Source organism: Papio anubis, chromosome 20 (genome assembly GCF_008728515.1).
Source record: "Papio anubis isolate 15944 chromosome 20, Panubis1.0, whole genome shotgun sequence".
Lineage (NCBI taxonomy): Eukaryota > Metazoa > Chordata > Mammalia > Primates > Cercopithecidae > Papio > Papio anubis.
The window spans coordinates 19,722,467-19,747,987 of NC_044995.1; the positions used below are offsets into that span (position 1 = coordinate 19,722,467).

The 25,521-nt window shown below is 43.6% G+C and overlaps 1 protein-coding gene and 1 long non-coding RNA gene across 8 annotated transcripts in view; one reads left to right on the top strand and one right to left on the bottom strand.

Annotated features, from left to right (window-relative positions):
• The window catches only part of ZNF567 (zinc finger protein 567), a 31,588-nt gene extending 16,103 nt beyond the window's left edge, over positions 1–15,485 (bottom strand). For 2 of the 7 annotated variants that reach the window (XM_031659555.1, XM_031659551.1), the window contains exon 1: positions 12,052–12,269. In XM_031659555.1, the coding sequence (XP_031515415.1) occupies positions 12,052–12,075 (24 nt within the window). In that variant the 5' untranslated portion in view covers positions 12,076–12,269. The other 5 variants (XM_031659552.1, XM_031659553.1, XM_031659554.1 and 2 more) reach the window with 5 other exon arrangements.
• Positions 15,486–15,916: 431 nt separating this feature from the next.
• LOC116271659 lies at positions 15,917–21,948 on the top strand. Its single transcript, XR_004180300.1, has 2 exons — positions 15,917–15,990; positions 20,971–21,948. It is a non-coding gene; the product is annotated as an uncharacterized LOC116271659 (long non-coding RNA).
• The last annotated feature ends 3,573 nt before the right edge of the window (positions 21,949–25,521 follow it).

Here is a 25,521-nt window from a genome sequence, read left to right on the forward strand (position 1 = left end):
GGATGACCTGAGCCCAGGAGTTTGAGACTAGCCTGACCAACATAGCAAAACCCTGTCTCTACCAAAAATACTAAAATTAGGTGGTGCACACCTATAGTCCCAGCTACTAGGGAGGCTGAGGCAGAAGTTGCAGTGAGCTGAGATGGCACCACTGTATTCCAGCCTGGGGACAGAACAAGATTCTATCTCAAAAAAAAAAAAAAAAAAAAAAAAAAAAAACTGAAATGCAAAACCAAACAGGTTAGGCAATCATAAAACAAATAGCGAAAATGACTGCCCTAAATCCAACTATACCTTTACTTGTATTCAATGTAAATTGACTAAACACTCCAATGAGAAGGCAGAGATTATCAGTGTCTATGAAAGCAAGATTCAAATAGGCTGCGTGTGGTGGCTCACAGCTGTAATCCCGACAGTTTGGAAGGCCAAGGTGGGAGGATCACTTCAGCCCAGGAGTTCATAAGCAGCCTGGGTAACATAGTGAGACCCTGTGTCTACAAAAAATAAAAAAAAAATTACCTAGGCGCTGGGCGTGGTGGCCTACCCCTGTAATCCCAGCACTTTGGGAGGACAAGGCAGTCACATCACTTGAGGTCAGGAGTTCAAGACCAGCCTGGCCAACATGGTGAAACCCCCATGTCTACTAAAAATACAAAAATTAGCTGGAAGTGGAGATGCATGCCCATAGTCCCAGCTACTCCGGAGGCTGAGGCACAAAAATCGCTTCAACTCAGGAGGCAGAGGCTGCAGTGAGCCAGGATTGTGCCACTTCACTCCAGCCTGGGCGAAAGAGGGAGACTCTGACTCCCAAAAAAAAGTAAAAAAAAAAAAAAAATTAGCTAGGTATGGTGGCACATGCCTGTGGTCCTAGCTACTTGGGAGGCTGAGATAGGAGGATTACTTGAGCCTAGGAGGTCAAGGCTGCAGTGAGCATTGACTGCACCACTGCACTCCAGCCTGGGCAACAGAGTAAGACCCTGTCTCAGAAAAAAAAAAAAAAAAAAAAAAAAGACTTGGCTGGGCGTGGTGGCTCATGCCTGTAATCACAGCACTTTGAGAGGCTGAGGCAGGTGGATCACAAGGTCAGGAGATCGAGACCATCCTGGCTAACATGGTGAAACCCCATCTCTACTAAAAATACAAAAAAACAAAAATTAGCCGGGCGTGGTGGCAGGTGCCTGTAGTCCCAGCTGCTTGGGAGGCTGAGGCAGGAGAATGGTGTGAACCCAGGAGGTGGAGCTTGCAGTGAGCTGAGATTGTGCCACTGCACTCCAGCCTGGGCAACAGAGCGAGACTCCATCTCAAAAAAAAAAAAAGACTCAAATATATTCATTCTGTCTACAAGAGACTTATTTTAAAAAAACAAAGATACAAATAGGCTGAAAGCAAAAGGATGAAAAAAGATAGAGAAACACTAACCACTAAAAAGACATACAAATACAAGCTGAAGTGGCTACAGAAATATCAGACAAAACAGATTTCAACTAGAGGAGTGTTACTACTAGCCACAAAGAAGGACATTTCATAGTAATAAAGAACAAATACATCTGGAAGATGTTACAGTCATAAATGTATAGTCACCTAATTAAATAGTTCCAAAATACATTAAGCAAAACTTGACAAAAGTAAAATGAGATTTTTTAAAGTCCAAAATCATAGGTGATGTTAATATTTGTCAGCAACTGAAAGAAACAAACCAAAGGGGGTAAATCTGTAAACAGCCAGAATATGTAAAGAATACTATCAACCATCTAAACCCATTTGACATTTATAGAAAAGCACTTTCAGTAATTTTACAATACATACCCTTCTCAAGAGCAAACAGACTACTCACCAAGGTGGAACCTAAACAAGTCTCAATAGAGTAAAGACAAATTCATATGGAATATGTTCTCTGACAACAGTGAAAGTAAATTAAATCTCAATAAAAATAAGATGTCTAGATAAGCCCCAAATGTTTGGAAACTAAACAATATACTTCTTTTTTTTTTTTTTTTTTTTTTGAGACTGAGTCTGGCTCTGTCGCCCAGGCTGGAGTGCAGTGGCCGGATCTCAGCTCACTGCAAGCTCCACCTCCCGGGTTTACGCCATTCTCCTGCCTCAGCCTCCCGAGTAGCTGGGACCACAGGCGCCCGCCACTTCGCCCGGCTAGTTTTTTGTATTTTTTAGTAGAGATGGGGTTTCACCGTGTTAGCCAGGATGGTCTCGATCTCCTGACCTCGTGATTCGCCCGCCTCGGCCTCCCAAAGTGCTGGGATTACAGGCTTGAGCCACCGCGTCCGGCCAACAATATACTTCTAAGTAACTATTAATAATTCGGGGTCAAAGGATAATCAAAAAGGAAATTTTCAGAAAATATTTCCAACTAAATAAAAACATCAAAATTTGCAGATGCAAGCTGAGACTTACAAATTTAAATTTAATACAAAAAGCGTGAATCATAAAATTTTAAAAACATTGAATTTCATAAAATGAAAAATTTCAGCTCTGAAAAACACCATTAAGAAAATAAAAAAATCAAGTCACAGACTGAAAGAAGATATTCATAGTCCTTTTATATGACAAAAGAATTGTATCCAGAAAATATGTGGAGCTATTAGAACTCTCATGCATTTGATCATGGGAAAATAAAACAACACAACCGCTTTGAGTTCACAGTTTCTGATAAAGTTAAACAAACACTTTCCACATAACCCACAGATTCCACACCTGGGTATTTACTCAAAAGAAATAAAGGTGACTGGATAAACAAATTGTAGTATATTCGCGCAATGGAAAAATACTCAGCAATACAGGGGTGTACTGACATACAGAGTATGAGTGACTTTCAAAAACATTACCTGCGTTAAGTAAGCCAACCTCCCAAAAAGCTATATAGTCTATGATTCCATTTTTATGAAATTCCAGAAGCAAAACTATAGTGACAGAGGCAGATACATGACCACTGAAGCTGGAGCTGGCAGTGGAGCAACTAATTGTATGGCGCATGAGGCAACTTCTGGAGTAATGAAAATTCTGTAATCTTGATTGTTGTGGTGATTATGTAGAGCTATACACTTCCGAGCTTCATTAACTATATGCTTAAAATGAGTATTTATTAAGTTGATTAAAAAATACAAACTCTGCTTTAGAGAATGGCAAAGTAGCTTTTATTTGACTATGTTACTGAAAATGACAATGTTAATCCTGGATAAAATATAAAAATAACTATCTGAAGGCACTGCAAAGTGTCTCAAACAGACAGACTGGAGTGGGGGGGGTCTACACTTGGAAGAACAGAAGAGCAATGGGACAATTAGCAATTTATATTACTTGTGGCCTGGGGGCAGGTCCCTTGTAGACACCATGTGTGGCAAATGCAATTCAGGTGGGAACCCATGGCCTTCCTTACTTGAAGAAGCAAAGGACAGAACTCAGGGCAACAACAACAGCTGGAAAGAAAGTGGAGAAATCCTATGAAACTGAATGTGGGAGTTGGAGAAAAGACACTGAATAAACTTTGTTAACATCTTCGGCTGAGCAGGGCGCGGTGGCTCAAGCCTGTAATCCCAGCACTTTGGGAGGCCGAGACGGGCGGATCACGAGGTCAGGAGATCGAGACCATGCTGGCTAACACGGTGAAACCCCGTCTCTACTAAAAAATACAAAAAACTAGCCGGGTGAGGTGGCGGGCGCCTGTAGTCCCAACTACTCGGGAGGCTGAGGCAGGAGAATGGCGTGAACCCGGGAGGCGAGCTTGCAGTGAGCTGAGATCCGGCCACTGCACTCCAGTCTGGGCGGCAGAGCCAGACCCCGTCTCAAAAAAAAAAAAAAAAAAAAAACATCTTCGGCTGATACCTAACTCAATTAGGCATGCATGGGTCAGAATCCAAGCAGCCTGGTAAAAAAAATAAAAGAAATAAAGTAGGGATTCAAGCTGCCACCAATCGTAAGGAATAGTCTGAAGTTTGAGTTCAGTAAAGTTAACTGCCCAATAAAACAAACAGATATTTCTGACTTCCTTTCATATCAGAAGAATTAACTGCTATGAGAAATTCCCTCCTACCATAAACAACTAAAAAAATTATAAAAATATATTAAACAACAGAAATATATTAAAGCTTGAAGCACTGACCCGTTGACAGCACAGAATGGTGATCTTTGTGAGAGGTAAACAAAGTAAGCCCTATAATTGTCCCAGCTTATTGCCTAAAAGCATTTTCTAGGCCATAGCACAAGGAAGGGGAAGCACAAACAGCCCAGCAGTGTCCCTGAGTCAAACAAACAGGCCAGGGCGGTGCCTCACACCTGTAAACCCAGACCTTTGGGAGAACAGTGTGGGCAGATCACTTGAGTCAAGGGGTTTGAGGTTGCAGTGAGCTATGATCATGCATAGCTTTTTCTTGTTTTTTTTGTTTGTTTGTTTTTAGAGGGAAAAGTTTGAGTCTGTTGCACTCTAGCCTGGGCAACAGACTGAGACTCTTATCTCTAAAAACAAAAACGGGGCCAGGCGCTTTGGGAGGCCGAGACGGGCGGATCACGAGGTCAGGAGATCGAGACCATCCTGGCTAACCCGGTGAAACCCCGTCTCTACTAAAAAATACAAAAAACTAGCCGGGCGCTGTGACGGGCGCCTGTAGTCCCAGCTACTCAGGAGGCTGAGGCAGGAGAATGGCGTGAACCCGGGAGGGGGGGCGTGCAGGGAGCGGGAACACAGCCACCCGCCCCCCAGGGGGGGGGGAAAGGGGGGGACCCCCCAAAAAAAAAAAAAAAAAAAAAAAAGAGTTACACTTCCAGTTTAGTATGGCGGTCTATACAAATATATTTACTTCTACATCCAAACATAAAATTGGAAGAAATGTGAAAACAGAAATAAATCTAGAATTAATATACTAAGCAGGTGTTATTGGAAGGCCACACATTTTTAGAAATTGTTAGCAGCTGTGAGCAAAACTGAAGATAGAGGAGAAACCCAAGATTCTCAGTTCTTTGTACAAGTTGTCAATCATATTTCCATCCTCAAAGCCTCAACACAAGACTTCTTGCTACTTACTGATTCTATATAAATTCTGTCAATTTCACTACTATCTAGACTCCAGTCTGTGGATGCAATAAAGTCGTATATATCTTTTTAATCTACACAAGACGGGTTCATTCAGTAATACATTTTCATTTAATTCAAGGAAATGCATTTTTGTCCCTGCATAGCTTCTGGAAGAAGACTGAGAGAGGAGATGGTGAATGATACGCTATTTTTTTTTTTTTTTTGAGACGGAGTCTCGCTCTGTCCCCCAGGCTGGAGTGCAGTGGCGCGATCTCGATCTCGGCTCACTGCAAACTCCGCCTCCCGTGTTTACGCCATTCTCCTGCCTCAGCCTCCTGAGTAGCTGGGACTACAGGCGCCCGCTACCACGCCTGGCTAATTTTTTGTATTTTTAGTAGAGATGGGGTTTCACCATGGTCTCGATCTCCTGACCTTGTGATCCGCCCGCCTCGACCTCCCAAAGTGCTGGGATTACAGGCGTGAGCCACCGCGCCCGGCCTTTTTTGTTTGTTTTTTGAGGCGGAGTCTCGCTCTGTCAGCCAGGCTGGAGTGCAGTGGCCAGATCTCAGCTCACTGCAAGCTCCGCCTCCCGGGTTTACGCCATTCTCCTGCCTCAGCCTCCCGAGTAGCTGGGACTACAGGCGCCCGCCACCTCACCCGGCTAGTTTTTTGTATTTTTTAGTACAGACGGGGTTTCACGGGGTTAGCCAGGATGGTCTCGATCTTCTGACCTCGTGATCCGTCCGTCTCGGCCTCCCAAAGTGCTGGGATTACAGGCTTGAGCCACCGTGCCCAGCCTTTTTTTTTCTTTTTTAATAAAGAGAGTCTTGTTCTGTCACCCAGGCTGGAGTGCAGTGACATGATCATGGCTCATTGTAGACCTGATCTCTGGGTTAAAGCTATCCTCCCACCTAAGCTTCACAAATAACTGGGACCACAGGCGCATGCCACTGCACCTGCACTGGGGTAATTTTTTTCTTTTTTTGAGACAGTCTCACTCTGACACCTATGCTGGAGTGCAGCAGCGTAATCTTCACTCACTGCAACCTCTGCCTCCCGGATTCAAGCAATTCTCTTGCCTCAGCCTCCTGAGTAGCTGGGATTACAGGCGCCTGCCACCAAGCCCGGCTAATTTTTATATTTTTAGTAGAGACAGCATTTCACTATGTTGGCCAGGCTGGTCTCAAACTTCTGACCTCAGGTGATCCACCCACCTCGGCCTCCCGAAGTGCTAGGATTACAGATATGAGCCACTGCACCTGGCCTATTTTTTTTTTTAAATTTCTGGTGGAGACAAGGATCTCTCTATGTTGCCCAGGCTGGCTGGTCTTGAACTCCTGGGCTCAAGCAATTCTCCTGCCTCAGCCTCCTAAAGTGCTGGGATTACAGGTGTGAGCCACCATACCTGGCTTGATATATTCACTTAACGTGTGAACACTGGTTAAAATTGGGAGCATTTGTGGAAGACAGAGTCATATCTAACCAATATGGGAAGAAGTGAGGACCAGTTTTCTGAAGGGAAAGATAGGCAGGAGGATGTAGGACAAGACAGACATATACCCAAATATCCTTTAAAAAAAAGAAAAAGACTTTCAGAAAGGAGAGAGAAACCATCGCCTTACCTGCGCCATGGTTTTGAGATATGAAAGAGATGACCAGTCCTTCCTTTGGGGTCCTCTTTAGAAAAGAGGCAGTTCCTAAGGAGGCAAAGCCGAGACAAAAAAAAGCCACATGAGACCACATGTGCCTCGCAGCTCTTATAATTCTATTAAAATTGCCTCCATTTCCCTTGTATTGATCCTTGTTCACTCTGAACATGCCACATAGAAGGGAGAACCAGCTAGGCAAATCCCGTTTTATCCCCAAGGCCAGAGATACAGGCTTTTGGGGCAGCAGGATGGATTTTGGGCAAGCTCATCTCCCCTCACGCACTACCTTTTCCCTCCTAGTCAGCCTATTGTTATTAACTACTTCCAAGCTGCTCTCCATTAAGGCTGTACCATTTATAGTACTGCCAGCAGTATATGAGAATACCTGTCATTCCACACCAAGGAATACTGATACAAATTTTTCTATGCTTGTCTAACACATGTAAATTGTGGTTCTAGTTTCTAGTTTTCTTACCATGAACAATAAGCTTTTCATAAGTTTAAAGAACGCTTTTAGCTTCTTATCTGTGGTCTCATCATTTATTTCATTTTCTATTATTTTTATTTTCTGAAATGTTGCTAGACTTCTTTAAAGGAAAGAAATTAATCCTTTATTTTTGTGGAAGGAGTTCCAAATAATTTTTCTTTTTTAGAGACAGGGTCATACTCTGCCATCCAGGCTGGAGTACAGTGGCACTATTCTGGCTTACTGCACCCTCAAACTCCTGAGCTCAAGCAATTCTGTCTCAGCCTCCCAAGTAGCTAGGACGAAAGGCACACAACACCATGACTGGCTACTTTTTTAAATTATTGTTTTCTTTTGAGATGAGGTCTTGCAATGTTGCTTAGGCTGGTCTCAAACTCCTGGCCTCATGTGCTCCTCCTACGTGTGATTACAGGCGTGAGCCACTGTGCACAGCCCCAAATAATTTTTTATAGTTTCTCATTTGTTTTTTTCCATGTAAAAATACAATTTTAAAAATTAGGCTGGGCGCGATGGCTCACTTCTATAATCTCAGCGCTTTGGGAGGCTCAGGCAGGCGGATCACCTGAGGTTGGGAGTTCGAGACCAGCCTGACCAACATGGAGAAACCTCGTCTCTACTAAAAATACAAAATTAGCTGGGCGTGGTGGCACATGCCTGTAATCCCAGCTACTACGGAGGCTGAGGCAGGAGAATTACTTGAACCTGGGAGATGGAGTTTGTGGTTAGCTAAGATCGTGTGCCACTGCACTCCAGCCTGGGCAACAAGAATGAAACTCTGTCTCAAAAAAAATAAATAAATAAAAAATAAAAATAAAAATAAAAATACTTTGCCCATCTAGTTTGGTATCACAAGGTACTCCACAATCTGTATTTCCTTCACTCATCAAAACTGCCATTTTTATCGCATATTTTATTCCCTTTAATATATCTAAGTAGACCTGAGCTTTATACTTATTTCCACTGAACTGTTCATTTAACTGCCAGGATCACCTTACAGTTATCAGTTTTAAAACAGTTTAGTATCTACGAGGGCTACTTCCCTGACAGTTTTTCTCTCTCAGAATTTCTGGTGTTTATTTTCTCTTAACAATGCCAGAAAGTTCAAACATTTTTATTAAAATTTTAATGGAAATCCATGAAATGTTAGGAAGTTTTGACATTTTATCATATTGTGTCTTCCTGTCCTTTTATTCAAGTCTTATTTTTATTTTTGAGACAGGGTCTCACTCTTTGCCTAGGCTAGAATGCAGTGGCATGATCATGGCTCACTGCAGCCTCGACTTCCTCAGCTCAAGCAATTCTCCCTCCTGCATAGCAGGGACCATAGGCATGCACCACCCACATCCAGCTAATTATTTTTTCATTTTAATTTTTTTGTTTTTGAGACAGGGTCTCACTCTGTTGCCCAGGATGGAGTGCAGTGGCACCATCACCACTCACTGCAGTGTCGGCCTCCCTGGGCTCAAGTGATACTCCTATCTCAGCCTCCTGGGTAGCTGGGACTACAAGCGCACACCATCAAGACTGGCTTTTTTTTTTTTTTTAAAGAAATGGGGTCTTACTATGTTGCTTAGGCTAGTCTCCAACTCCTGGGCTCAAGTGATCTTCCTGCCTTGGCCTCCCAAAGTGCTGGGATTATAGGTGTGAACCACCACATCCCGCCTACTCCCAGGGTTGCTGGAAACTTTGAGAAAGGGTAAGCGGCTCACAGGGGCAGGTATGGGATAAGATATTCTGCATGGCTTTGTCCAAAAGTGCCTAGAGTAGGAAATAGAATTCATGCCCAACAAGAGGGAATCAGACACCATAGGCACTTCTCAGTCTTGCAGCAGGCTCTTTTTAAAATTTATTTTTTTATTTTGAAATGATTATAGACCCACAGAAGCTTGCAAAAATTGTGCAGAGAGGTCTCATTTACCCTTCATCCAGCTTCTCCACAATGGTCACATCTTCCATAACCATAGCACACGGTCAAAATCAGAAAACTGGCTGGGCACAGTAGGTAGCTCATGCCTGTAATCCCAGCGCTTTGGGAGGACAAGGCAGGAGGACTGCATGAGCTTAGGAGTTTGAGACCAGCCTGGGCAACATAGTGAGACTCTGTCTCTACAAAATAAAAATACACAAATTAGCCAGCATGATGGCGTGTACGCTTTTAGCTACCCAAGAGGCTGAGGCGGGAGGGTCACTTAAGCCCAGGAGTTTGAGGCTACAATGAGCTATGACTGTGCCACTGTACTTCAATCTGGACAACAGAGCAAGACTCTGTCTCTAAAAAATAAAAATAAAAAATTAGAAAATTGTCATTACACAATGCGCCAACTTCTTTCAGATATCACTAATTTTCCATGTACTCATTATGTGCATGTTTTTACCATTTTATCACACATTTAGATTTGTGTCACCACCACCACAATCAAGAGGCCAAACTATTCCATGTAAAGATACCATTTTAAAGTAACTGTTTAAACCACCCATCAATACCACTCCTGAGTATCTATCCACGACAAACAAAAACATGTATCCACAAAAAGACCCGAATGTGAATGTTCATGGCAGTTTTATTCATAAGCACCTCAGAATTGGAAACAACCTATGTGTGCATCAATGGATAATTGGATAAATAGATAATCAATGGAAACCAACTGTGATCCATCCTGATCCATCCAGACAGTGGAATACTACTTTGTACTAAGAATGAAGCAATGATACATGCAATAATATGAATGAACTGCAACATGCAACTGAACTGAGCTCATGCCTGCAATCCCAGCACTTTGGGAGGACTGAAGGCAGGAGGATCCCGTAAGCTGCATGGAGTTCGCATGTACTTGCAGTCTGGGCAACTATAGCTGACTGATTGCTGTCATCCTTACTAAACTGAAGAAATACACAAATTAGCCAGCATGGTGGCATGTACTCCTTTTATATGAGATGAAATTAGAACAGAGGTTATTTTTGTGCCAGGGTAACTGGATGGGGGCTAGAAGTGTTCTGTTTTTGTTTTCTTTTTAAATTTGGGTGATGGTGGTGACATGAGTTTAAAAAAATGCAAATATATACATTTGCTTATATGAATAATGAAAAGATAAGCTGAAAACTTAGATAAAAGATAGAATATAATATTCCCTATTGCTTTTGTCACTAACAAAGTATCCTGGAGACCAGGCAAGGTGGCTCACGCCTATAATCCCAGCACCTGAGGAGGCCAAGGTGGGCAGATCACTTGAGCCTAGGAGTTCAAGACCAGCCTAGGAAACACAGCAAGACCCCAACTGTACAAAAACATAAAATAAAATTAGCCAGGTATGGTTGTACATGCCTGTAGCCCCACCTACTTGGGAGGCTGAGGTGGGAGGATCACTTGAGCCCAGGGAGGTGGAGGCTGCAGTGAGCCATGATCAAACTACTGCACTCCAGCCTGGGCAACAGAGTGAGACCTTGTCTCAGAAACAAACAAAACAACAAAACAAAAAAATTCGAAGTATCCTGGAGGCCCTTCTCCATAAATCCATGCAATTGATCCCTTTTCATAGCTGCATAATACTTCTCAGTGGCACTGTACTTGGTTAATTCACCCAGTTTCCCTCTCTTGGATAGTTGGAATTCAATTATTTCTTTACACTTTCCAAAATAATTCCCTGTGATGTAGATCCAATGACCCTCACAAAAACCCTGAGTGAGGTAGGTCCCATTATACCTGAAATTGACTAACATGACTAACACAGGAGACACTCATGGCTTGCTCAGTTACACATTGCAGAGGTGGCCTAGCCAAGATTTTTCAAATGACAGCATTGAGATATAATTTACACACCATAAAATTCGCTCATCTAAAGTATACAATTCAATGGTTTTTGGTATATTCACAGACCATCATAATGAACAATCATCCACAATCTAATTTTAGAACATTTCAATCACCAGGAAAGTAATTCCAAAAGCATGCATGCCAAATTTAAGATCATTAAGATGTATGCCTATGTGTTTTTTCCTAAGGGTTTTATAGTTTGTTTTGTTTTGAAACAAGGTCTCAATCTGTTGCCCAGGCTGGAGAGCAGTGGTGTGATCACGGCTCGCTGTAGCCTTGACTTCCCTGGGCTCAGGTGATCTTCCCACCTCAGACTCCTGAGTAGCTAGCCACCCGGCGCATGCCACCATGCCTGGCTAATTTTTGTATTTTTGTAGAGACAGGGTTTCACTGAGTTGCCCAGGCTAGTCTTGAACTCCTGGACTCAAGCAGTGCACACACCTCAGCCTCCCAAAGTGCTGGGATTACAGGTATGAGCCACCGTGCCCCACCCAAAGTCTTATTTTAAGATGTGCTTTTTAATGACGTATCATGTAATTAGTAAAGTCACTTCCTTTGTATCCCTTATTTTTGATGACCACTGTAAATAAAGTCTTTTTTCCCCCATACTTTCCACATACACACCCTATTGATTTGTTAATGTTTTTTCCAACAACCCTGAGTTTTCTAATTGTTATCACTGTTCATTTTTAATAGGATGAAAACTTAGAAGTCTTTCTGCCTCAGCCTCAACTGACATCCCAAAGATGGTGAATGAAACAAAATTCTAAGAGAACTTCATTTCAGAACAGGATCTTACACAGCTGTCGAGTGTAAAATTCTGCTATCATTAAACTCCTCCTTTAGGAGGGTGGAAAGGCTGAGAGAAGAGAGAAGAAAATGTATTTTTAAGAGATTATTATTTTTAGAACAGTGTTTTTCCAGGGGGAAAAACGTGAGTGATTCTCCCTTCTTTACAACACAAAGCGGTCCCTCAGACCCTGAGTCCACCAGGAACCAAAGTGGTGGGAGAATTCTTGGCAAAAATGTACATGTTTCTAGGATTTGGGAGGGCAAAGTGACTGAGGTGGCTAATTCTCACCTTAGCATTAGGTGAAGACCCCATGGGTGGAGGCTGTCTGGGTTGTCTTGGGTCCTATCAAAGAGGACTGACTGGACAAACTCACCCACCAGAGTGGGTGGGCCACTGCATGCCCAGAGGAAGCACTGGGGCAGCAGCTGCAGAAGAGGCTATGTCCATGAGAAGGGAAGCATATCTGGAGGTTCCAAGCAGCAGGTTCTCTTGGAAGGTAAGAGATGACTTACACTAAATTATAGCGGTATCAGTCATGTTAGCCTCTTCTTGTCTCCGACTTCCGTCTTCTCATTCCTTTCCCAGCTCCCAATCCATGAGAGCTGAAGACTATAGGGAGTAAAGAGGAGACAAAATAAAGGTTGGGGAATTAGAGAAGAAACTAATCATGTATCCTTTCACATTGCAGGCTTCCAGCAGAAGAAATTCATCCAGCAAAAAAATAAAAAATACAAATATATATATACACACACACACACACACATATACATCCAAATAGGAATTTTGAGAGTAACAGTTACGAGATACAGTTTTTTTTATCTTTAAAATACTGGTCCCAGTGGTGTTCTATTCATTTAAGCATATCAGTCATCAGTCAATACCAGGTTTTCCCAATAAATGGTCTTTTTTGGAGGGCGAGGGGCAGAGTCTCGCTCTGTCGCCCAGGCTGGAGTGCAGTGGTTGGCTCACTGCAACTTTCACCTCCAAGTTCAAGCGATTCCCCTGCCTCAGCTCCCGAGTAGCGTGGCTACAGGCATGCGCCATCATGTCCAGCTAATTTTTATATTTTTAGTAGAGACGGGGTTTTACCATGTTGGTCAAACTTCTGACCTCAGGTGATCTGTCTGCCCCAGCCTCCCAAAGTGCTGGGATTACAGGCGTGAGCCACCGCGCATGGGTCCAATCTTACCCTCTGAAAATTATTTTGCCTCTTCTTCTCCATTAAAAAAAAAAAAAATCACTACTTTACTTGTCTAATTACCAGACTCAAATTCTATAGGCATATATAAAATGCCCAACACTTGGAAGTCAATCTAAACAATGCATACTTTAGTCAGCACTCGGTTTCTCAAGTACTAAGTCGCACAGTGTGCCACATTCACAGTCATCATAGGTCGTGCACACAAAGTACTTTAAAAATTAGGCATATTCATAGCTGTATCACCCACTACATAGTCATAATCCCATAGGCCCCCACGTCGTGCACAATTTCGCTGAACTGACACTTCTACAAAAAGTAACAACCTTTCACTCACAATGCCCTCACTGTCGCCTCTCCGAAGTCGGACACAGGCTAAAACACAAATCGACTCGCACCTGATTTAAGTTAAAACTTAAGACACGCAGGGACCGCATCACTTTCATAAACAACCGGTTCCACAACGTCACGCAGAACAACACATTCCCCTACCACAACACACAGGACAGGTACGAAAAGCCACACACATACGGAGCGCCTGTTGTATGCCAGGCCGTGCTCCAGGAGCCGAGGGACGAAAATCAGACGAAATTCCTGCCACTGCGGAGCTTACCCCCGCCACGGGCAACCGGTTCCCTTCTTCAGGCACTCCCCGGCCCGCGCTCTGGTTCCTGCTTCCCTCCCAGTCTTCTCCGGGGGCCCGGACTCGCACTTTCCTCCCGTCAACTCCTCGTCCCAGGTTGCTCCTCTTCCCTTCTTGTTTTCCCCAGCCCAGGTTCCCGCCTGCCTCCTCAGTTTTCCCTACCGGTCCCACCACCCGACCAGCCAGCCTCACCTTCGCTCGCCGGCCGGGCGTCTGCGCATGCGTACTCCCGCGCGGAGGGCGACTCCCAGGTGTCTCCGCGGCGCATTCCTGCGGGCCACCGGTTACGCGCGCCTTCTCCACATCCGGGCGTTTCCGGCCTTGGACTACATTTCCCACAGGCTCCCGGGCCGTTTTCGAACTTTGATCTCAGGTTCCGCTTCCAAGTTCTCATAGTGCATAGCTGGGGTGCGGGCGGCGCTCACAGTGAGGAAGCCCCGGGCTCCCGGGACGCAGACAGGGTGTGCAGGGCCGTAGCTCGGACCTGTGTATGCGTGTGTGCGTGTTTGACGCCAGGACAAGGAGGCTGTGTGCGCGGCGAGGAGGCTGCAACAGGTGCGTGATTGTGTTCCTGTCCCTGCTAGCATGCGGGACCTCTGGGTGGCCGTGGTCGGCTGTCATGTGGGGTGTGTGACACTGTAGTGTTTGAGACCTCCCATCGTGACAGTGTGGCCTAGTGTGATGGAAGAACCTTTAAGTCTGTGATGTTGTGTGTGTAACGGGTAAAGCTTCATTTCTGCAGTGCTGTGTTTAACGTTGGGACTGAGGTGTCTGTCGAAGATCTCCCCCATGTGCCTGTGAGGACTACGATCGATGCCTATGTTAAGCAGTCATCTTGCAATGAAGCATGGCCCGTTGTCTTCTCAGGGCACCCCCGTCCCCAGTTCTCAGCCTGGTGTTTAACACGGGATCCTGGTAGAGTCCCCAACTAAGTGGCAGTTTTAGACTCGATTGTTTCTTGGGCTCTGCATCTCTGAGTTCCCAGCTTCCTTTTTTCTCCTGCTTCATAGCTGTATAGACCCCAGCTGCAGTGAAATAGCCGTAAAAAGGGAAGGGATAATCGAGTGGTGGAGTAAAATCTGCAAACAGAAAAAGCACAGACCTGTTTTTGGAACGAGGCTTTTCGAGTTGTAAGTGTCTCTCAGGCAGAGTTCTGGGAAGATGTGATGGGGAGAGCCTAGGAGTAGGATTCCTTCCTCAGAGGCTCTCCCTTGGGAACTCTCAGAGGTCAGGTTCCATGTGAACCACATCATTCCCAGAGATGTCTCCCCGGGAGACTTATGTGAATTTAGAGAAAGTCCCCAGTCCTGGGAATCAGTGACCCTGGCCTTTCCCTTGAATATTAAGAAGGATTATCAGTACTCCCATCTCCCTTTTACTTCTATCTGAGTATGTGTATGGTAGATGATGAGAGCTTGTGTGGTGGGAATAATTTTTTCCAGTTTAGCCAGTCTGGGTTCCAAGAAAGTTCTTGTCTCATGATTTCTTACCCCTTTCCTTTCCCCTTCTCCGTTGCCTCGAGGTTCTCTAAGAGCCCCAAGGAAAGGGAACCATTGCTGAGCATATCTGAAAACCAAGGTCAAGGAAGTTTTGTTGTATTTTCTATTTTTGTTCTCTTTGATTTTGTTTTTCAGAAAGGGAGTATTTTTTTCTCCTCCTGAAATGCTAGTCAGTGGTTTGGTTACTAGTAGGCAGGGCCTTGTGAAATGCTTTGACCAATAGAATGTGGTGGAAGTGATATTGTGAGACTTCAGAGACAAAGCTTCAGGAAGTCGTGCAGCTTTTTCTCTTCCCCTTTTCCTGCCCTGAGACCACCATGACTGAAGGCTAAGAGCAGCTTGCTTGAGAATTAAAGATCTCTTGGAGAGAGGTCCAGTGAGTAACAACGGCCAGATATTTCAGGGAGACCATCTTGGACCATCCAGCCTCCACCAAGCCAACAGCTGACAGTTGTCACATGAATATGATCAGCAGAAGAACCACTCAGGCAAGCCAAGCTCAAATTGCCAACCCCCGAAAATAATTAGCTAATTATTTTTTGTTTTAAGTCATAAACTTTTGAAGTGGTTATATAGCAATAGATAACTGAAACAGGTGTTTAACTTTCCAGACTTTAAAAATTAGCATATTGATATAATTGTATTGTTCAACCTGTTTTGTAAAGTGATTTCTCTGATACAGTATCTTGAAAAGATTCCTTATCCTTAACTATTTTCTACAACTTTGCATTTGTCTTAGTATTATATTACATGGATAGATGGTAATTTATTTGACTACTAACTTCCCTTTGCAATTCCTTTTCCTTGCTGTCTAGCTCCCATGTCTTGACCAACTTTACATTCACCTCCAGGACCTTATGGGCACACGGGTTCCTGTCATTTCACGGGTATGTAGACTCAGGAATGTGGCACTGAATTCTGGGTGGAGTACAGATGACTGACACACATACCCCCAAATCAGAGGAATTTATTCAGGGGTGTGATATAACACCTACATACATTTAACTAGCCAATTGGGTCTCCCCTTTTTTTGTTTTGAGAGCAAGTATCACTCTGTCGCCCAGGCTGGAATGCAGTGGTGCGATCTCGGCCTACTGCAACCTCTGCCTCCCAGGTTCAAGGGATTCTCCTGCCTCAGCCTTCCGAGTAGCTGGGACTACAGGTGCCCACCACCATGCCCGGATAATTTTGGTATTTTTAGTAGACATGGGGTTTCACCAAGTTGGCCAGGCTGGTCTCAAACCCCTGACCTCAGGTGATCTGCCTGCCTTGGTCTCCCAAAGTGTTGGGCGTGAGCCACTGCGGCCAGCCGGGTCTCCCTTTTTACATCTGTTTTCCCCTTTCCAGTTCAAATTCTGTATTCTGGGAACATCTTACTTTCTTCACCCTGATTGATTAGGGAATCTTCAGGGTTCTTAGGTTATTTTCTGAAGGACTGGTTTAAGATTTCTAGAGGTGGAAATGGGCGTCTCTCCTGTGTTATTTATAAAGTGTTATCACCCTAATCCTTCAGAATACTTTCTTTTTTTTTTTTTTTTTTTTTTTTTTTTTTAGACGGAGTCTCGCTCTGTCCCCCAGGCTGGAGTGCAGTGGCCGGATCTCAGCTCACTGCAAGCTCCGCTTCCCGGGTTCACGCCATTCTCCGGCCTCAGCCTCCCAAGTAGCTGGGACTACAGGCGCCCGCCATCTCGCCCGGCTATTTTTTGTATTTCTTAGTAGAGACGGGGTTTCACTGTGTTCGCCAGGATGGTCTCGATCTCCTGACCTCGTGATCCGCCCATCTCGGCCTCCCAAAGTGCTGGGATTACAGGCTTGAGCCACCGCGCCCGGCCCAGAATACTTTCTTAACTTCTTTCTGCTTGATGATTAAGGAACGGTCTCAATTCTCCATAGCCACATCAGACCAAAATTCCATTTCTTTGCCTATGTGAAGGATTTATTATTAATTACCCTATTAATTTATGTCCAGACCAGATGTGATTTCCTTCTTGGAGCAATAGTTCGTGAAGAGGTTAACAGGAGTTCTGTGTCCAGGTAAATGAGAGGCAACTGAGAAGAGGAACTCATTGTGTATAAAATCTTAGGATTCTAGATTTAGGACCTTTGAGACAGTATTTGAATTAGTGCTCCGGAATGTCTATGAAGAAAGTTTGGGTCTCTTCAGCCAGAATTCAGACCATTTCAACATTGCAATCCAGGTATCATACACATATCTCCTTTTATTTTTTTTTTCTGCTCTCAAAGCAGATTTCTCTCATTGTAAAATTAGTAGATTCTTAATTCAGAAGATTGGAGAATATTAAAAAAGGTTAAAGTAAGCACTTTGAACATTTTATTCCAAATAACTTCACCTCATTTATGAATAAGTGCATGGATATAGGCATGTAGGATTTTTCTATTCAGAACAGGGTTATATAACAATTGTTTTGAAATCTACTTGTTTCTTCTAACAAAATATAGTGAACAAATTTTCATGTCACTAAATTATGAACTGTGTCATAATCTTTTAATGGCTGCACTGTTTTGTTTGGATATGTAAGTTCTGTCCAGCTTTTTCCCATTATATGCAATGTTTTACTGCATATGCCTTTCTGTGCACATGTAAATTGTATCTTTTTATAGAGTCTTAGATATTTTGCTGAGAATGAGGCTTTCATAGTTAAAACCTGCTTACACATCTTTATCAATTGCCCTGATTAAGTTTGCACCAATATACAACATACTATGAGAGTGTCTATTCACTACTATATGGTATCATTAGTCTTTTATTTATTTATATTATTTTATATTTTATTATTATTATTTGAGACAGAGTCTCCCTCTGTTGCCAGGCTAGAGTGCAGTGGCATGATCTCGGCTCACTGCAACCTCCGCCTCTCAGGTTCAAGCAATTCCCCCACCTCAGCCTTGCAAGTAGCTAGGACTACAAGGCGCGTGCCACCATGCATGGCTAATTTTTGTTTTTAGTAGAGACGAGGTTTCACCATGTTGGCCAGGATGGTCTTGATCTTCTGACCTCGTGATCTGTCCTCCTCGGCCTCCCAAAGTGCTGGGATTACAGGCGTGAGCCAACGCACCTGGCCATCATTAGTCTTTTAAGTCCACTAATCCAGCGGAAATTGTGTTTATTTAACCCATGCACAGGTTTCATTAAGTGTAATAAAATTTGGGCTTCAGAAGCAAAAACCAGAACTGAAAGAAAAATGTGATTTAAAAATGCAAATATTCCATTTATTTTGAGTGTGTATAGCTCACGCCTGTAATCCCAGCACTTTCAGAGGCTGAGATGGGTGGAACACTTGAGTCCAGGAGTTTGAGACCAGCCTGGGCAATATGGTGAAATCCCCTATCTACTAAAAACAAAAAAAATCAGCTGGGTGTGGTGGCACACCTGTAGTCCTAGCTACTTGGGAGGCTGAAATGGGAGGATCACCTGAGCCCAAGGAGGTTGAGGCTGTAGTGAGCTGTGATTGTGCCAATGCACTCCAACCTGAGCGTTGGAGTGAGACCCTGCCTCAAAAAAACAAAAACAAAAAACTCTTAAAATCGAGGAAAAGACCCAAAAACCTGATAGAAAAAAGTGGCTAAAAGAAATGAACACATGCAATCACACACACGCAGACACAGAGAGAGCGAGGAAGCACAAATTTTAAAATTATAGAGGCCCGGCGCAGTGGCTCAAGCCTGTAATCCCAGCACTTTGGGAGGCCGAGACGGGCGGATCACGAGGTCAGGAGATCGAGACCATCCTGGCTAACCCGGTGAAACCCCGTCTCTACTAAAAAAAATACAAAAAACTAGCCGAGCAAGGTGGCGGGCGCCTGTAGTCCCAGCTACTTGGGAGGCTGAGGCAGGAGAATGGCGTAAACCCGGGAGGCGGAGCTTGCAGTGAGCTGAGATCTGGCCACTGCACTCCAGCCTGGGCGACAGAGCGAGACTCCGTCGCAAAAAAATAAAAATAAAAATAAATAAATAAAATTATAGCTTGCGGGCTTTTTAAAAAAATAAACCCGGCTGGGCGCGGTTGCTCATGCGTGTAATACCAGCACTTTGGGAGGCCGAGGTGGGCAGATCACGAGGTCAGGAAATTGAGACCATCCTAGCTAACACGGTGAAACCCCGTCTCTACTAAAAATACAAAGAATTACCCAGGCGTGGTGGCGGGCACGCCTGTAGTCCCACCTTCTCTGGAGGCTGAGGCAGGAGAATAGCATGAACTCGGGAGGCAGAGCTTGCAGTGAGCCAAGATGGTGCCACTGCACCCCAGCCTGGGTGGCAGAGTGAGACTCCGTCTCAAAAAAACATAATAAAATAATAAAAAAATTAACCCATGCGACCACCATTAAAGACACAGCAACTTTCCAATATCCCAGAAGTCTCCCTTATATCTCTTCCCAATCATTACACCTCAAAGTTAACCATTATTTTGACCTCTATAATAGAATAGTATGGTTTGGTTTTGAACTTTATATAGATAGAATCACATAGTATGTACTGTTGTGTCTGACCTCCTTTGCTCAACATTATTTCTATACATAGATACATATAGATATAACATTATATTCATGTTGCTGTACATAGTAGTAGTTTGTAATTTAACCTTTCTTTTTTATTTTCGAGACAGTGTTTCATTCTGTACTCCAGGCTAGAGTGCAGTGACACTATCATAGCTCACTGCCACCTCAAACTCCTAGACTCAAGTAATCCTCCCACCTCAGCCTCAGCTCCCCAAGTAGCTAGGACTACAGGTGCATACCACCACCACACCCAGATAATTTAAAAAATTTATAGAGATGAGGTCTCACTATATTCCCTGGGCTGTTCTTGAATTCCTGGCCTCAAGTGATCCCCATCTCAGCCTCTGAAAGTGCTGGGACGACAGGTGTGAGCCATAGCACCCACCCTTTATCGTGTAATTATTTTGTTAATTCCCTCTTGTTCACTCTCTCTACACATATCTGGTTGTATGTCTTAAGTCTTTAATTTACTACATAAATTACTAGAAATTAAGAGTTAGGTTGATCAGTATGTACAAAGTTTCAGTTATACGAGAGGAATAAGTTCTGGTGTTCTATTGCACAACACGATGACTATAGTTAATAATATTAAACATATGAACTGGAGGGGGAACAAATTAGTCTATAACAATTCCCAATATATATATTGAAAAAACAAAAAACAAAAAAAAACTTGGCCAGGTGCTGTGGCTCACACCTTGTAATCTCAGCACTTTGGGAGGACAAGGTGGGCCAATCACTTGAGCCCAGGAATTCAAGACCAGCCTGGTCAACCTGGTGAAACCCCACCTCCACAAAAAAATACAAAAAATTAACTGGGTGTGGTTGTGTGTCTGTAGTCCCAGATACTTGGGAGACTGAGGTGGGAGAATCACTTGAGCCCTGGAAGTCAAGGCTGTAGTGAGCCATGATTGCACCACTTCACTCCAGCCTGGGCATCGGCGTGAGACCTTGTCTCAACAAAACAAAACTGCTCTTAATGTCAAGGGAAAGACCCAAAAACCTGACAGAAAAGATGGGTAAAAGAAATGAACAATTCACAAAAAATATGTAAAAGGGGCCCTTAAATGTGTAAAAAGAGAAATGCAAATTAAAATAATATAGAGAAAGGCCAGGTGAGGTGGCGTACACCTATAATCCCAGTGCTTTGGGAGCCTGAGGTGGGAGGTTTGCTTGAGGTCAGGAGGCTGAGGTTACAGTGAGCTATGATTACACCACTGCACTCTAGCCTGGACAACAAAGTGAGACCCTGTCTCTTGGTGGGGGGAGGGTGGAATACTGAGACCATTTTTAACCTATCAGGATGACAAAAATTAAAAAGTATAACAACATATTCTGTTGGTGAGACAGGATATAGTCGGCTGACTGATGACCCTGCAAAAAGATATGTCCATGTCCTAATCTCTGGAAACTGTGAATGTTACTTAATTTGGAAAGGGGGTCTTTGCAGATGAAATTAAGAATTTTGAGATGAGTACTTCATCCTGGATTGTCTGCATGGGTCCTAAATCCAGTGACAAGCATCCTTAAAAGAGACACAAGGAGATTGGCAGACAGAAGAAGAGGAGGCAGCAATGTGACCCTGGAGGTGGATGGGGCCACAGGTCAAGGAATGGCTACAGCCACCAGAGAAAGAGGCAAAGTGAGGATTCTCCCCTAGAATCTCTAGGAGTGGTCCAGCCCTGCTGATGTCTAGATTTTTGGAGTTTTGGCCTCCAGAATGTGACAGAGTAAACTATTGTTTAAAGCCACCAAGTTTGCGGTGACTTGTTAGAGCAGCCACAGGAATGAATGTACGGGGAATCGGGCAGTCTCATATACTGCTGGTGGGAAAACAAACTGGCACAACCCTTATGGTGGGAAATTTGACAACATGTACATAAACTACCTACATGTTTCCCTTGTGACCCAGCCATTCCACTTTTAGGAATCTGCCCTGAAGATACAACTCCACCTATTAAAAAATACAGCCATTAGAATGGATGATGTTTACCATTTGTTGACAAAGAAAAATGTTCACTTGTGTTAAATGAGAAAGATAGGTTTCAGAACAGCAACAATGTTCTAGCTGATTCTGTTTTTAAAACTCGGTGTATGTAGAGAAGGACAGTAAAGGGATTTATCATGAGATGCTCACAGGGGGCAACTGTTATTTTAGATTTCTTTATTAAAATTTTTAATTGACAATTGTATATATTTGTACAGTAATTGTACATATTGTATGTACAATTGTATATTGATGTATATATTTGTACAATAATTGTATATATATATTTATATGGTACAATGTGATATTTCTATGCATGAACACATGATGGAATGATCAAATCAGGCTGGTTAGCATATCCATCACCTCAAATATTTACCATTTCTTTGTGGTGAGAACATATAAAATCCTATCTTTTAGCTATTTTGAAATATACAATACAGTAACTGTAGTCACTGTGTTGGGCAAAAGAACAGCAGAATGTATTCTTCCTATCTAAATGAAACTTTGTATCTGTTAACCAGCATTTCCCCTTTCCCCATCCACCACATCCCCACCCCCCAGCCTTTGGTAACGATCCTCCTAGTCTCTACTTCTAAGAGTTCAACTTTTTAGATTCCACGTGTGAGATCATATAGTATTTGTCTCTCTGTGCCTGGCTTATTTCACTTAACATAATATCTTCTAGGTTTACCTATGTTGTTGCAAACGACAGAATTTCATGTTTAAGGCTGAATAGTATTCTACTGTATATATATCCTCCATTTAAAAAATCCATTCAGCCGGGCATGGCGGCTCACGCCTGTAATCCCAGCACTTTGGGAGGCCAAGGCAGGCGGATCACGAGGTCAGGAGATCGCAACCATCCTGGCTAACACAGTGAAACCCCGTTTCTACTAAAAATACAAAAAAAAATTAGCCGGGCCTGGTGGCGGGTGCCTGCAGTCCCAGCTACTCGGGAGGCTGAGGCAGGAGAATGGCGTGCACCTGGGAGTCGGAGCTTGCAGTAAGCCGAGATCGTGCCACTGCACTCCAGCCTGGGCGACAGAGCGAGACTCGGGCATCTCAAAAAGGTAAAAATAAAAAAATAAATCCATTCATACATTGATGGGCACTTAGCTTGTTTCCTTATCTTAGTTATTGTGAATAATTCTACAGTGAACATGGGAGTGCAGACATCTTTGACATACTGATGTCAATTCTTTGTGGGATTGCTGGATCATATGGTAATTGTATTTTTTGTTTTTTGAGGAAGCTCTACACTTTTTCAAAATGGCTGTAGTAATTTACAGTGCTCTCAACAGTGTGCAAGTGTTCCTTTTTTCTACATCCTCACCAACACTAATCTTTCATCTTTGTTTATAACAGCAGGTGTCTAACAGGTGCATGGTAATATCTCGTGGTTTTTTTGTGGGGAATGCAGTCTCACTCTGTTGCCCTGGCTGGAGTGCAGTGGCGCGATCTCGGCTCACTGCAACCTCCACCTCCTGGGTTCAAGCGATTTTCCTGCCTCAGCCTCCCAAGTAGCCAGGACTACAGGTGCATATCACCATGCCTGGCAAATTTTTTGTATTTTTATTAGAGGTGGGGTTTCACCGTGTTAGCCAGGATGGTCTCGATCTCCTGACTTCGTGATCTGCCCGGCTCGGCCTCCCAAAGTGCTGGGATTACAGTCGTGAGCCACCGCGCCCGGCCCCATTGTGGTTTTAATTTGCATTTCTCTGATGATTACAGATGTTTAGCATTTTTCATATATGTGTTGGCCATTTGTATGTCTTCTTATGAGAAATGTATACAAGTCCTTTTCCCATTTTTAATAGGGTTATTTGTATTCTTGTTAAGAAGTCTGAGTTCCTTTTACATTTTGGATATTAGCCCCTTATCCAATATATGACTTGCAAGGATTTTCTCCCAATCTTTAGGTTGTCTCTTCATCCTATTGTTTCCTTTGCTGTGCAGAATAGGATTCTGTTTTCTGAATTTTAATGCTTAGTATGTATTTCTTTTATAATCAGAAACTCTATAAGGCTAATCCTTCCCTCCTTAAAACTGGAAGAATTACAGAAGGAGCTATGGGCACAGTGACACAGGGGGATGATGGTGAAGTGTCTTTGGGAACTCAGACTGAAAGGACCTCAGTTCTCTCCACTGGCCACTGAGGGAAAAGTTTCTCAAACAATACCTGGAAGTTTTGACTCTCATTTCAGCTGAGCATTTACCTGCAATGGCTTCCCTCTTCTTTGAGCCACCTTAACACATTACTCTCTACACATTCATGGCTATCTCCCTTTCTTCAATGGGGAAATCACATCTGGCTTAGAAATAAAAGGTCCTGTATATAGGAAAAGAAATTGGACTTAGGCCTGTTGTGGTGATGTCAATTCAGGGAGAGAAATAAGACAGAGGAAGATAAAGTCACCTTAGGTGTCAAGAAAATGAAACCTCAATACTAAAAACACAGTCGAGTGTTTCCAGCTATAAAAATGACAGATCAGTTCTTCAAAAGCTCTCAAGAGACTCACAATGAAGGAAAATACTCCCAGCAAGCAGATTATAAATAATAAAGGAAAATATTGCATAAAAATTTTTATGTAGTTTTTTTATTTTTTAAATTGTATTTATTTTATTTATTTTTTGAGATGGAGTCTCACTCTGTCACCCAGGCTGCAGAGCAGTGGTGCAATCTCAGCTCACTGCAAACTCCACCCCCTGGGTTCAAGCTATTCTTCTGCCTCAGCCTCCCGAGTAGCTGGGATTACAGGTGCGCACCACCATGCCTGGCTAACTTTTGTAGTTTTAGTAGAGATGGGGTTTAGACATGTTGGTCAGGCTGGTCTCGAACTCCTCACCTCAGGTGATCCACCTGCTTTGGCCTCCCAAAGTGCTGGGATTAATGGCGTAAACCAACACACCAGGCCTTTTTTTTTTTTTTTTTTTTTTTTTTGATACAGAGTCTCGCACTGTCGCCCAGGCTGGAATGCAGTGGCACAATCTCAGCTCACTGCAATCTCTGCCTCCCAAGTTCAAGCGATTCTCCTCCCAGCCTCCCAAGTAGCTGGGATTACAGGTGCCCGCCACAACACCTGGCTAATTTTTTGTATTTTTAGTAGAGACAGGGTTTCACTATGTTGGCCAGGATGGTCTTGAACCCCTGACCTCGTGATCTGGATCCGCCCACCTTGGCCTCCCAAAGTACTGGGATTACAGATGTGAGCCACCCCACTCAGTCTTTTTTTTTTTTTGAGATGGAGTTTTGCTCTTGTTGCCCAGGCCGGAGTGCAATGGCATGGTCTCGGCTCACCACAACCTCTGCCTCCTGGGTTCATGTGATTCTTCTGCCTCAGCCTCCCAAGTAGCTGGGATTACAGGCATGTACCACTACACCTGGCTAATTTTGAGTTTTTAGTAGAGACGGGTTTTTTCTATGTTGGTCAGGCTAGTCTCGAACTTCCGACCTCAGGTGATCTGCCCACTTCGGCCTCCCAAAGTGCTGGGATTACAGGCATGAGCCACCATACCCAGCCCTATTTTTTATTTTTATAAATAAGAGATGAGGTTTCACCATGTTGCCCAGGCTGGTATCGAGCTCCTGGGCTCAAGCAATCCCCTGATTTTGCCCTTCCAAAGTGCTGGGATTACAAGCATGAGCCACCGTGCCCAGCCAGGAAATTATTCTTAACTAGCAAGATTAGGCTCTGACATCACATTCTTGCAGTTACATCCCTCTAAGCAGGGTTCAGCCACTCCCTCTGCACCTGGAGAACTTTATGGTTATCCCTGGAAGTGACAGTCCTGCAAATGACAAAAAACACTCCAAATCTATTAGGTTGGTGCAAAAGTAATTCCGCTTTTTGCCACTGAAAGTAAGTCTCACATGACCCTGAGAGAAATGGGAGGTTGGGGTATACATAGTA